Source organism: Notothenia coriiceps, unplaced genomic scaffold (assembly GCF_000735185.1).
Source record: "Notothenia coriiceps isolate Sejong01 unplaced genomic scaffold, NC01 NC01_scaffold00000095, whole genome shotgun sequence".
Lineage (NCBI taxonomy): Eukaryota > Metazoa > Chordata > Actinopteri > Perciformes > Nototheniidae > Notothenia > Notothenia coriiceps.
Genome location: NW_011332796.1, coordinates 16,063 through 30,737, shown reverse-complemented (window position 1 = coordinate 30,737; position 14,675 = coordinate 16,063). Strand labels below are relative to the sequence as shown.

The 14,675-nt window shown below is 42.2% G+C and overlaps 2 protein-coding genes across 2 annotated transcripts; both read right to left on the bottom strand.

The window, feature by feature from the left end:
* Positions 1-962: 962 nt before the first annotated feature.
* On the bottom strand, positions 963-2,432 carry LOC104968056 (tRNA methyltransferase 10 homolog A-like; the record flags this gene model as incomplete). Its single annotated transcript, XM_010765739.1, has 3 exons — positions 1,828-2,432; positions 1,115-1,283; positions 963-1,034 (listed from the first exon to the last, which is right to left on the bottom strand). Coding segments are annotated over exons 1-3 (423 nt in total), but the record flags the coding sequence as incomplete, so codon positions are not given.
* A 2,123-nt stretch (positions 2,433-4,555) lies between these two features.
* On the bottom strand, positions 4,556-13,891 carry cunh4orf54 (chromosome unknown C4orf54 homolog). Its single transcript, XM_010796873.1, has 2 exons — positions 9,188-13,891; positions 4,556-6,215 (listed from the first exon to the last, which is right to left on the bottom strand). Exon 1 carries the CDS (start codon positions 13,678-13,680, stop codon positions 9,208-9,210), a length of 4,473 nt encoding a protein of 1,490 aa, XP_010795175.1. The 5' UTR covers positions 13,681-13,891; the 3' UTR covers positions 4,556-6,215; positions 9,188-9,207.
* Positions 13,892-14,675: the final 784 nt, after the last annotated feature.

Below are 14,675 nucleotides of genomic sequence, written 5' to 3'. Positions count from 1 at the left end.
AAATTTGTCGTACTGCTGCCTTTGCTAGCAACAGACTTCAAACATACTTTGCAGCGGGGTGTTGTCTGGTCTAAATCTGACCTCGCGAACGCAACTAATTCCAAATAACGGATGACACCGTGCCTTTCTTTGGAACAAGTTCTTCCCTGCTCGTTGTCATGTTGTTTGTGTATCACTCTATTTGGTAAATGCGCGCACTGTGCGGGGGAGGGCTGAGCCCATTCCGAACTACGGGAGCCCAGAGGGAAGCATTGGCGGATGTTGAAGAGAAAACCGATTTTCATTTAAACAAGTCGACGTGAACTACACACTCGAGTTAATCGATAAAATCGATTTATCGCCCAGCCCTAAGAGAGGGTTGTGTTTTCTGACACTTGGTGAGTTCCCTGGAACACCGGGGACACATATTCATGTATAAAAGACGCACAAAAGTGCATTTTGCATGATAGGTCACCTTTGAGTAAAAAAAGATGTACTTCTCTTGAGTATTTTCTCATTATATTACTTTGTACTTTTGCTCCACTACATTTACTATTTACTTTGCAGATTTAGATTATTAATACAAAATATAAATCAACACATACATTATCTTATATTAGTATAGGTTAAGCTACCCAGTAGTGTATAAAGAAATTCAAATAAACCCCTCCTTTACCGAGTACAACACTGAAGTGATGAACACATTAATGCACCAATAGTTTTAATAAAATACATTTAAAAATATCTGTCTTTGTGCATAACTCATACTTTTGGAACTGAAAGTATATTTTGACGCTAATACTTTTAAATGTAAGTACACATTTTAATGCAGTACTTTTATTTGTAACTATGTATTTTTTACACTGTGGTATTGCTACTTTTCCTTAAGTTAATAATCAGAATACATCTTCCAACTCTGGCTCAACGAAATGTAATATCTCTTATTAAAACTGTTTATTTTGTAACAGTCAGTGTTCACTCACCTGCACTGGATGCAAGGCTCGTCTGTTCTCAGCATAGCACCGCTGGATCTGTTTGTGGAGCTTCCCCACATCCTGCACACACAACACCATCATTCGTCAGTTACCTCAGGATGTCATGTTGGACATTCCTCCACAGCATCCGGCCTGTTTACCTTGCTGAGCATGAGGCTGTCGAAGCTGCAGTCCAACAGCAGCCTCAGAGCGCTGGGCGTCACGTCTCTGCGGAGACGCTTCCTGGAGCTCTGCACCTCCCCTCCCTCCTCCTCCTTGTGACTGTGCCTCTCTAGTCGCCGCTGCTGCTTCTTTTCCTTACGTTTCTGCCTGCAGAAGAAAGGGAAGGACAAATATGAATATGACAGCCTGCGATATACTCTTGACCTGTAGTCAAATATTTGGTGCTGCAGAAAGTATTACAGGAGTATATCCTCCCTGTTAGTATGATCAATGATGGTGGACTTTGATCATTCTCTGGAATTCTTTAACACTATGTGAACATCACTAGACTTATCCTTTAATGTATTGCTGCATCAGGAATATGACACACCTACACACACAGGACATGCATCTCTCTTATATGCAGAGAGTGAAAGGGTTTACAAAATCGTCAGCACAATTTATCATATAATATAAAACCAGATTTCAAGTGCACTCATTTTTAAATCACCATTGCAAGTAGTACAACCATTCACTGACAACAGTTTGAATGGAGTATTGCATGCAAGGAAGCCCTGTGTCAACCTTGGAAAATAACACTTTAATACTTAAAAAGGACAAGCAGCATATGTTATCCATTGATAAAGCTGTCGCACCTCTATAGTTGAATGCATTAATAGAGAAAAAATTTAAGAATTTACAATTAACTCACTTTCTGAGCTCCCTCTCCTCCTCCCATTTGTGCTGCTTCTGCTGCTTCTTTCTCTGCCTTTTGGACAAACTTTGGTTTTCTGCTTCTCCGTTACTGCCCACTGTCTTCTGACTGCTTTTGCTGTCTCCATTATCGTTCTCCTGCTGGGGTAAGGCTTCACTTTTCACGCTCTCAGCAGCCATGTGTGAGAGCAGAACTGACTAACTGCTGAGGCTAATGCTGCTGGTTCAGCTAGCTGTTGATGTTAGCCTGCTGGTTGCTAATGCTACTGTGTGAACTAGCTGTTGATGTTAGCCTGCTGGTGGCTAATGCTGCTGTGTGAACTAGCTGTTGATGTTAGCCTGCTGGTGGCTAATGCTGCTGTGTGAACTAGCTGTTGATGTTAGCTTGCTGTGCTGAAAGCTAACTGTCAGCATTTAACCGTATGCTTATTTGTATAACTTCACTTGGAACGAAAGCTTTTAAAAGAACGTCACCACCCTGTTATGATATATAACTATAGACAGCCAGACAAACGCTAAGAAGATAAATAACGACTTCATCTGAGCAACACATTTCCACATGCAGCCTGTCTTCTTCTCTTTCAGGTTTAACAGCTAACAGGCGATCTACCGCCACCCGCTGGGAGAGGAGCCGCAGACTGAAACTACACTTATTAATGTATTCATGTAATAATTTATTATCTTTTTTTCCAATTAAAATGTGTTCGATATAAACAATTTCAAAACTAAACCACTTAGATCAAATACATTTAAATAATATAATAACAATAACTTTAATAATAATAATGATTTATTTTGTTAGATATTGTGCATTACAGGTGAACTTTTGATATTATATGACCCCTTAATGCACAGTTTATTACACAACTATTATAACCTATGGCACTACACTTGGGTGAGGGAGGGTCACCAAGATTGTACCTGCCAAGATATAATGTCAGTTGGCAAAAACAATCTACTCACTCAAAGGCCATTTGATAAATATGATGCTGATCTGTTGAGATTTTTAACAAAGAAGGCACTGAAGAATAGCCAGACGCTCATGTTTTTGTTATTGCTTATGATGATATGGAATGTGTTGCGAACACAGTGCCTCTGTGTGTTTACAGTCAGGGCTCTGTAACATGATCATGTGTCAGTCATCCCCTCATAACCCACTTTCTATATGTGCCCACAGACAGCAGGAGCGCCTCTAACACTTTAGCACACATTCCAACTTCATCAGTGCTAAGCCAGTAAATAGTCAGCGTTGAATGGGACTCCTAGAAAAACAACACCAGAGATGTAATCCCGTCTCAGTTATAACTTGGTCAACTGTGGACAAAAAACAAATGATTCTCAAGAGACAACCTTGACGCCTGAATTGTTCAGTTTGCACTTTATATCACCAAATGACATTTTGAAACTTGTCCAACTCAACGTCTATCTCTGAAAGACTGTCTGCCTCCAGAAAGTCTTTGTTCCATTTCCAGCTAATAAGTGAATTGTCCCATGAATAAATATACTTGAATAGGTCAGGGGCCGCGTAACACTCGGCGTTCTGCCTTCACAGTGGACAATAGTGAGTATTCACACCAGATCACTTACCTACTGTTGTGTATGGGTGCTTGTGTTAAATGCTGTAGCAGAAAGGGGGGGAACACAAGAATATTATAGGGGAGTGGCACACCTGAGAGCTGGAGGAAGCTCTAATGATCCACACCTGTGAGTGTGAAGGGAGGAGATCACATTCAACTGCTGACAAATCGACATACAGTAGGAGAAAAGAGAGCTGTGGAAAAAGACTGGAAGAGGAAAGAAGTGGAAGTCATTCCAGTTTATTAACCTACCTTAATTTTTGGGGATTTTTTTCGTCTACCATGCTGTTTTTTGGAATGTCACTGATCCCAGAAATTGCTGTACAATAATCTGGATTATTGAAAGCTGTAATACAATTAATATTCAACAAATCTTCTTTTGACCTACTTGTCCTCCTCTGCGATTTTACCTACCCGACTTGGACCTTAAGCTAGGTTCTTCTCTGCGTCTTTCCAGATCACCCCCCCCCCCAACACATAAACCTGCACCCACACACAACACGGAACTCAAGTGAACTCTCCATTCATACATACCCATATCCTTTTGAACTGCACTAATCTGAAGTTGAACTGGACTATTTTCAGAGTGTAAAAGGACGCACAGACTTCTCACAACAACACACTCATTTACACTCACTACACGTTGAGCAATGAGTCGTCATTTAATTCATTGATTGATTTTGGTATTTGACATTTTGTCATATTTGGTTTTGCATCTCTTGAGTTTTTAAGTGTTTTGGTATGGGACTGTATTTGTATCTTTTGTGGTGTGCTTATATATGATATTGGTCAAATACAGACACTTTAATTAAAAAAAAGTTAATGTTGTACATTTTTTAGCTTGCTATCCCTCCATACTGTATTTTTTGAAATAAACCTTTTTATTTTTACACATTATTTAAAGTTTATTCAGAGTATTTTAAATATTTTTCTGTCTAGTGCCCAAATGCGACCCGCAAAGACAGGGAGACAAAACAGACAATTCTCACTCTACCTCCATTTTGTTTTTCTGTGATTCTTTGCAAAACAATGTTGGTCTTGCTTAAAGAATCCAAACAAGTCAAATCAACTTTACTTCGACTACATGCCTGTGGTTCGTACTTTGGGTCATGTATGAACAACAATCCTTGGACAACACAACAGTCCGTTGTGCAAAAGGGTTCGTGTTTATTACAGTTTCACACAGCATTTTACAAAACAGCATCTGATGAAACATGTCATGCGGTATTCTTGACATCATTTTGAAACAACACTGTACACAAAACACATCAAAATGACAAACCTAAACTAGGCTATACTTAGAGCATCACATTCACTTTGGGACAAGATTGTTCTGTTTCTTCTCTACATTGAATCAAACCTTCAGTATTGATTCCAAAAAAAAGTTATCCTCATGTCAGAGGTCACAAACGTCAACTTTCTTAAACCTTCAAAATATGAACCATCCAGCAGCAGGAAGCTTCAAACCCCCACCCTGTTCCAGGGTCCTTGTGCAAGGCTTTGTATCAGAACAGCAGGCCTTTCTTTAGACCTGTTAAAATGATTATTTACACTTATAAAGAATTTAATTTCCCTATACAACTAAATGTACTTTTCCTCTGTTGCACATTAGGAAAATAAGAGCTACTCTCCATGGACATTCAACAACTGCTACAATATGATTTGCAAAATGCTGCAACATCCCCAAAACAGTGACAGTGGCACATTTATTGGCAGAGGCCAGAGAGTTCATTGACAAACTATTACAATTTGGAGAATGGGAAAATGCACATTAAAGGAGAATACACAATTTGTGGAGCTTTCAGAAATATAAATAGTTTCGGAAGACTTATATCACATTGAAAGCTAAAAACTGAGCATAAATCAGAATGATTTTGTATAATGGGCTGTCTTTCATTTAGACTTTTTTTCAATCTTAATGAAACACGTATTCCCAACACAATCACAATAATGTGATAAACTTCATTTCAATCCAAAACAGTGATAACAGTTAAGCATTAGCTATTTGTAAACTTCCTATTACTAAATAACTAATATGCCAACACAACTTTTATAATCGTTGTATTATCAATTTCAATATAATACCAATAAACATGAACACTATTAAAAAAAAAATCCAAGAGTTAAATTATTTTATAACAACTACATCATTTTTATTGCAGTTATTATAAAATAACGTGTGTCTTAGCATAAAGTCAGTAAAGTAACAAAACGTTTCAAAATGAAAGGATGAACTGGCCAGCAGATCAACAGTCTGAATTATTTAGTACAAAACAATAAGTGAGTGGCAACATGATTCCTCAGAAACAATGAAACACAAAGAAGTGCATGTCTAACGGGACTAAAAGAACATCCGTCTGCAGGTCAAACAGTAGAGTCCTCCTGAGGTCCCACTTTCACTGCCTGCTAGCAAAACTCCCTCTGCAGGGAACACGAGGATGTCAGCCTTTGCAGACCATCTACATGCACGAAATGCTTGGAAGACAAAAACCATAAACTTGACATTCCAATTAAAGGATTTGTGCTATGAATCATAAATGACTTAATTAAAAAACCCTCAACATCACACAACCTGTATCCATGTTGTCATTAGACCATAACTTACCAAGAGACACACAAAGAGAGACCACCAGGAAGTCTACCCAGTTCAACAGACACATTATATTAATAGTATTTTGTGACTCATTGTGACAAAGTCCTGACACTGCATAAAACCCAACAAATAAGAGAAAAGAGATTGTGTTGTCGATTCAAATAAATGACAAAAGGACAAATGACATTACAGTCCAGCGTCCACTCAGACCCGGCCCTGTTGGGGAGAAAGAAAAAAACACACTAAGTTCAAATGAACACATAAATAGAGACAAATTGATTAAAGCTGTACGGAAGTTTATTAATGACAAAATGATTGAGAAAAAGTCATTATTACTTTTTGCAATCGGAGATATCAAAATGCTTGGAACCCATTTTGTAATTTTAGAACATGTTGTTTGAGAGCACATTTCCTAACGTTGTTTACAATAATGCTGAAAATCAGATTGTTTTGGACTTTTCGTTTTTTGGACATAACTCGGTATGAACTCCAGCTGATGATAGCTGTTTTCTGCTTGAAGGTACACATTTTTTCAGTGATTGAAGAAATATAGCAATATAATCAACACTTTCCTCTAAATTCTGCTGCTATTCTTGGACTTGGTATATGTACTTGCATTTACATACCACCTTTCTAGTCTTTTGACCACTTCAAGCGCATTTAACCAGCATGCCAACATTCACACATATCATACCCCAAAGAACAATTTGATTAGAAGTGTTACAGACTGGAAAAGTGTGGGCATTTCATAAGTTTTAGCTGGAAATCTTTCCATTGTACAGTAGTGCTACAGCTTTTGGACTCCAACCACAGTTGTGTACTTTGTGTGTACTGACTCTCTAGGTCAGGCAAACTAAACATAATACTGTGATACTTTCATAACCATCATTTTCTATTCGAACAGGACAAGAGAAAATATTCTCTGAACTTAAAGACTGTCTGTCAGAGAGAGCTGACGTGAACTATTTGACAGCAACAGTTCCAGTTGGCTGTAGTCCACAATCACCAGTGTCCTTATTCCTGTCTTTATGAATTGAGGCTCATTGGAACTTGTCTTATGAGACAGTAAATCCAGCCTATTAAACAACAAGTTACTGCATGGTGGTTTGCATTCTTTGAATACCTATTACTGCAGTCCTCATTTTCAGGTCAGATTTAAGAAACCTAGCCTTAAGCCAATTTCAAATGAAAGTGCTCTTAGCAGCCTTAGCCGATAGCATAACTGGCCATGTTGTCTTGATGAACATGTGAAGATTTATATGGACAGTGGTTTTCATAAAACTGAAATGGTGTCGCATGAATTGTAGCTAATTATTTACCGTGTCTTTGTGATGACACAAATTCCGATATAGGTTGAAAATGTTAGATGCTCAGTTCTGTATTTGCTTGTGTTACACAATGCTCTGTTTTGACAAATGTCTCCATGTGCACTTTCACATGCTGCCATTGAAGACTAAATGCTGCACCATGAATCTTTACATACATTAACTTCTATATATTTGGGATGAACCCGCCCTTTACTGTATGTCAGTCTGCCATAAGGGAGGTATTCTAAGGTATTTCATATGCAAATGGTTTTAACATTTAAAATATCTTTATTTCTCAGATCTGCAACTAATTGCTGTGTCATTAACAACAAAAACCAGCTTGCCCTAATTGTGTTTTGAACCTCCTCACACCCTAAACAGACCTCTGTTTGTCCACAGAGCCCAACAAGGATCCCACTGACAACAGCTGATTGTATTTGGATATATTTTTCTGAAGAATGTGCAATTCATTGCTACACTGGAAGGCACCAGGCCTGCTTGTGGTACATGAGCAGTGACCTTTGTCATGCTCAGTTTGCATCCAATCTGTAGGATTTCTACAGCCTTCCACTTAATAGCACGTCTCCAGGCTCCAGACTATCAGACTACAGGCTATCTGTTTCTTTATAAACATAACTGAGCCCTCCAGTATGTGGGGCTCACATGAGAAGGGGAACTCCAAATGCTCTGCTGCTATGCTGCCTGTTGTGTTTATGTAATTGCTGATGGCAGGCCATGTGAACCTGGCTCTTACTCTCTCCGTCTCTAAATGACTGGTCCTATAAAAAGCCGGCTGACCCCAATGCGAGTCTGAGCCGCCAGGCAGCCCGTTGATATCCAGCAGCAGCTGAAGCAGTGTGTGTACACATAACACACTGCTGCCATAGCAGACCTTTTACTCCTGAACACACTGCAGTACATCCAGCATACACATTCAAACACCTAGCCCCTGAAGAATGTAATATCAAGAGAACCCTCTGTATCTCTGTGTGGTATCAGAAATCACAGCTCGAGTTCTCAGTTGCAAACTTTACAAGAGCATGGTTTCATTCCTCTGCATGCATGATTCATTCTATAGTTCATGGCTTATCCATTTGAAGGGATACTAGAACATTCATAAACAGATTGATTAAGTTTTTTTTAGGGTAGACTTTAAATGATTACATGGAGTGTGCCACCAATCCTCTGTGTACTTAAAGGCTTTCGGAGGTAGATAGGGCCTCTATGGAGACGCAAAGTGTTCAAAATCAATGATAAGGACATTAAATAAATGATCAAATGAAGACATAAACAAACTATATAACAACGCAATTGTGAAATACACGTTTTCTGGACTGAACTTGTTATTATGACATATTTCATCCCGCTTCCTTTTATTTTACTGCACACTGTTTTAATTTAAATCAGCACTTCTCATTTATACTTTCTAATGTTCTCTGTCAAGACACATTTAAAAACTTTGAGAAAAGCTTGAAAGGAAAGCTGGTATGGATGATCAGAATCAGAATGTTTTTGATACATTTTTCCAAATTCATATAACCTCAATATTACAGTTAAAAGAAACAGTGGCACTATCGTATTCGTTATTAGACTTTAAGTCGCTTTGGATAAAAGCGTCTAACAAGTGACATGTAATGTAATGTAGACATTTGTGCATTGTTTTTATATTTATTATACTTTAAGATAAGGTTATACGTATGTGCCTTTAATGCATGAAATGTTTTCAAAAATGGCAAAATTCTTTTTTATAAACTACAAAAACAAATCATATCCAATTATATCTGTAACCATGGTCCATGACACAATACACCTTCCTGGTTTCTTATACATACTCAAACCAAACACTGTACGTACATACAAAAGCCTGACAAAACTACTCACCTGTGAAGGTAAGCTACTGCTCATCTGTGCTCCACCACAAAGCTCATGGTGGTCCCATCGAACGAGGGGGGGGCGATGATGCGGGGCCCCTGCTGGGAGCTGATGCTGATGAGCGGCTGCATGGCGCTGGAGAAGCCCTGCGGGTGCCTGTGGGCGGCGGCCTGCTGCGGAGGCCCGTAGGAAGCGTGGGGGGACTTTCTTTTGGCCATGTAGAAGGGGCTCTCCATGTACAGACCCTCAGGCTGCTGGGACAAGGCTTTGTCTCCGCTGTCCGGCTCCGAGTGAACCGACATGTGGGACTGCACCAGGGTCCGGGCCGGGATGAGGGACGGTGAGGACATTAGGCCGGGGTAGATCATGTAGTGGTGTCCGTAAGCTCCTGGACTGAGCGCCAAAGGTGACATGGGCATTGGCACCGGGGTCATAGGAGCTTGAGGCATGGGCACGTCCACATACTGGCCTGTTTCAGGGTCAAAGAGGCGCTTAGTGGCCGGCTGCACAGGAGTGTCCACCAGGTAGTAGTTTCCAGTGGTGGGATCTAGCAGCATCTTCCTCTGGGTGGCTTGGAAGGGGTCCATGATAGGAGCTGGGGTGATGGCTGGAGAAAAGCAGTACACCTGAGGCTGACTGATGGACATGCCCATTGGTAGAGAGTGGTAGATGGTTGCAGGGGAAACCTCTGGTGAGCGTGTGTCCATCACCATGCTGGAGCGCTGTGCGTTCTGGTTGTGGTTTTCCACAAATGATCCCAAAGGTCCTGAAGGAGGGGTTGGTTGTTTCTGGGGAGCATACGTGTACACTGAAGGTTTATCAGCGGACGATGCTTGTTTGTTAATGCTGGCGTGAGACTTGACCGGAATGGTAAGGTAGTTCTCGTTGTCAACTGAGGCGTTCAGGAACTCCCGTGCGGGCCTCTCCTCCTTTGATTGAGCTTCTTCACTTCTACGTAGATACATAGGGCAGATCTTTAAGGAAACAGGAAGCTTGGGAGATTTTGGGACAAAGCTGTTGTGGCTGAAAGGTATGGTTTGTGTGTTGGAGTTTTGCTTTGCCAACGCGGCTGCCTTAAGGCTGGAGCTGAGGCTGAACATGTTTGCGGCTGTGCTGTTACCTTGCATGGACCTCAGCAGGCTGTCAGGGCCAGATATCACTGGAGGGGGCTTGTCATTGTTGGGAAAGGAGTCTCTTCTGACTGTCTTGTCCATGTTGGACCCCCCAGCTTCCTCCTCAGGTCCCCCATGGTCTCCACTGGTAATCAGCGAAAGCACATGTCTGTCTGCCAGGACATGGGACTCATTCTTCCTTTTCCATTCATTTTTGTCATACGTATAGAGCTGTTCCATGGTTTTCACAGCAGCCTGGAGTTTTTCCAAAGGCCCCTGATTTGGTATTTTTGATTCAGGTTTCTTATCTATGATATCTGCAATTTGTTCTTGCTTCTTTGAAGGTGTTCTGCTTTCACTTCTCAATGCAATATATCCATCTGAGGAATGACTCAGGTTGCCCATGTGTGCTCTCCCTGCTGCCATCTGCAGAGGAGCATGTTTAGCACCCTCTGGAGACGACCTGTCTGTGTCAAACTTCTCCCGTTTAAATAAATCCGTATTTTCCGAATATTTTCCGTTATTATTTGTGTTCACAGACTGGCATTTGATAACTATAGGGGACATCGAATTAGGATTTCGATTGGACATTTGCTTATTTTGCTCTGAATGGGTGTCAACGGATAGAAAGTTTGATTTATTTTCGTTGTTATCCAAAGAAACAAAGTGATACGAACTTTTAACCAATTTACGCACGTCTCTCACTTGGTGTATGGGCGTTTGCAACTTTGATTTATTATCTCTAATGTCTCTAACCATGAAATGCGGGACTTTATCCGACGACTCACCCTTTAAAGCCGCAGCCAGCTCGTGGCATTTGAAGTCATCTGTTCTGCCGAGGTTGGCTGCGTTACAGCCTATATTAGGGGCGCGCAGCTTGGAGACGCCGAAATGCTCCGTTGTATTTTCTCTGAAGCTCCTTAACTTAATTTTTATTTCCGGAGATTTAGATTTGCCCACATTCCTGGAATCAGCGATGTTATCAGAGCGTTCTTGGATCACTCCTTCATCTCCATATGGAGAATAACTCCTGCTCCGCAGCTGCTGTTCTTCTTCTCCGTCAGTGGACAGCAGTTGGATACTTGGCACAAACAAATGTGACATTTTAGTCAGTTTCCCGCTGCCAGCCGAGTACTGATGCCCCTCGCCCTCTTTCTCGTAAGCTGAAGACGACTTCTCCAGAGTTTGATCGTTTTTATGATCCTTTTTAAACTCTTGCTCCTCGTCCTTCCAGCATCTGAATGCGCTATTTTGGCTTCGAAGCAGCGTACTTTTGGGCGCTTCCAATGCCCCTTTTTTAGTATTGATTCCAGCTTCATTTACCGGGTCCAAATTAGTTTCTGGACCGGATGCGGTCGCGTCCCGGCGTCTTGAGTCGCTTTTGGTATCACATGAGCCGCTGTCCACAATGTCTCCTAATTCATCCAGACACATTATGGTGTAGTCCGAGCTGCTCTCGGAGAACCTGGAGCTCTGTGTGTGCAGCTCCCTGCCTCCCTTCCCCCTGTAGCTGTCGCTCTCCTGGTGCGCAAAGCCCGTTGCATGCTCCCACTGCGCCTCGCGGATCTCCCCTCTTTCCATCTTGCGCTCCTGTTCAAACTGCATCTTCTTAGAAATCACATTTTTGATCAGACTCGAGGCGAATATGGCTTTCTTGTGTGTGTCTTCCATGGTTTTGCAGGGCGACTTGCTGGCCCCTCTCCCCTTGCCGCTTGGCAAACTGTTGGTAACTTCATCTGTGGAACGTGATCCTGCCGCATTTTGTGCAAAGTTAGTGTGCATTTCTCCCTCAGACATTCCCGAATTCACATTGCACCGAAAATTCAGAGTCTCTGTGAGTGTTATCAGTCCGCCGTGGCCCTTACTGAATTCCCCCATCAGCTCTATTTGCTTTGTAGATGACGATGCGCTGTGGGGGTTGCCATTCAGAGTGAACATCTTGCTGGTGGGCGGTTTGATGCTTGCAAGTGCAATGCCCTTATAACCTCTATTGTCTATATTTTTGGCTAATTCAAATGAGGCCGATGAGTTTTGATGGGAAAGCACACTTTTATCCATTCCCTTTGACATATTCATATTGCCATATTTCAGGTCGACAAAGGTGGACCACCTGTTTATCCCTTTCCCATGTTCTGATGATGATTCACTTGTTGTGCTGAAATTAATGGCGTCAAGATAAGGATATGCCAGGCTCTTGAAGGATTTGGCTGTCAGGTTGCGCACCTCCTTGTCAGCGTCGTCCAGTTCGCTGACAGCGCTGGACGCACCGCTGGAAACCTCGGTGACCTCTTTCCCCCTCAATCTGCGGCCAAAGTGCAAGCGTCCGGGCGCGGCTATGAAACACTTCGCCCTGTCACACAACGTCTCCGACTTCCCGTCAACTCCCCTAAACACATACCGACTCGTGTCCCCGGAGCGGCTGGCATGATAAAGGATGTTTCCCTGTTCTTGGATAGGGTCATTTATAGCTCGAGTGGTTCTGATTGACAGGTGGATCTGTCCCGCACTGTTGCCACTGCACTGCTGCTGCTGGGGCTTTGACACACTCTCATCTGAGCTGGGGAACTTGGCCGCGTCGCACAGATCACTTTCAAGCAGAGTGCTGACTCCTGCTGCGGAGCCGCGCGAGCCCCTGCCCCCCTCCTCTTCATCGCCCTCAAAAGAAGCATAATCGACAAAAGAGTACACCTGGTAGTCATCCTCAATGGCCCAGCTGCCGGAGGAGGCCACTCCGAGGTCGTAGTCCTCCTCGTGGTCCGAAAGCTCGGAGAGCTGGATCTCGTGCGTGGTAATGTAATGGGACTCATCCTCAGTGACGCACGGGACACAGGCGTATGAAAGCACCAAACTAACATCATCATCCTCCTCATAATCATCCTCACTCCTCCACTGATCAGTGTCACTGCAGGGTAACCCCTCACCTCTGGGCGTGATTGGGTTCTCTTCTGTTTTGGACACTTGCGTAATTACGCGCTCGCCTTTGTCTCCTGATTTGGGTTGATTCCCCGACTTTGCGTTATTACAGGGGGGATCCAATAACGAGGACGATTCAGAAGGACCCTCCTTGACATCTTGTGTACATTTCCCAACTTCAGAATCCTCTGTCTTGTTAGTCTCAATATTGATTTTGATCGACAGTTTTGGTTCCGTTGCGCGCAGATCCTCGTCGACACCGCTGTTAATAAGGAAAGACATTTGGTTTCCTTCACCAAAGCAGCAGTCTTTCTCCAGTTTTGCCTCGCCTGTGTTGACTTCAACTAACTCCACATCGACGTATTTCATCTCGTCTTGCTTCTCCGGGGCATCCTCCTCTTCCTGAGCAGGTTTTTCGAACAGATCCTTGACCTCCCGAGTAGCCTGCGTCTCCTCACAGCTTTGCTCTGCCTTCATAGCTGAACCTCCAGGTTTAACTTTACATTTGGAGTCCGAAGGAAACAGCGTAGCCCCCCAGGATTCCACAGTCCTCCAGTCTGAGACGGTGCTGCGCGCTGAGCCTCGCGCCTGGTTAGACAGACACGGTGACAGGGAAGGGACGCGCTCCAAACATTCCAGCTCACCGCGATATGAATCCCAAAGACGAGAATCTAAAAAGGACCAGAGACATCAGTAACTACTGTCTAGGCCACATGTTTCTCAAGCTGTGGTTCGTGGACCAATAGGAATCATGGAGAGGACACCAAGCTGCTATGGACACTTATTGCACTACCTCTAGATATTTGAATTATTTGCACTGTTCAATATTCCCCCCTTGTCATGTATTCAACCGTTTTTTGTCTCCCAGACTCCTATTTTTATATATTTATTGTTGTGCCCTTTTTTAATATTTTGTATGTATATATTTATATATTTTAATCTTTGGGACCGTGGGAAACAGCATTTTGGTCTCCCTGTTTGAACCACACACTTGGAGATATTGATAATAAAGATGACTTTGACACATTTCTACATGTGGACGACTCACCTATTTTTCCTGTTTAACTTCCTGTCATCCTCGAGTCAAATTTGACTCGTTACCAAATGTTTTTATGTAGGGATAAAGGTTCTCTAAACATCTTCAAAACAACCCTCAAAAACTAATCTGTTCAACAAAGCCTTCCAACATTAACTCACTCTTCCCCCCTCATGCTATGTAACACTTCCATTTCTGCCCCCCCCCCTGTTGTATGTCTTGTCCTTATATGTTTCTTTGTTAAGCGACCTTGGGTTGATGAAAGGTGCTATATAAGTTCAAGTTATTATTATTATTTTATGTTAGTGGCAGAAAAATAACATGGTAGAAGTATTCCACGTTTTTCCAGAAGAAAAAATTATGATCACTTTCATTGAAGGTCACCTACTATACTATATTTGAACAATATATTATAGGGCCATATACAAAACATGTC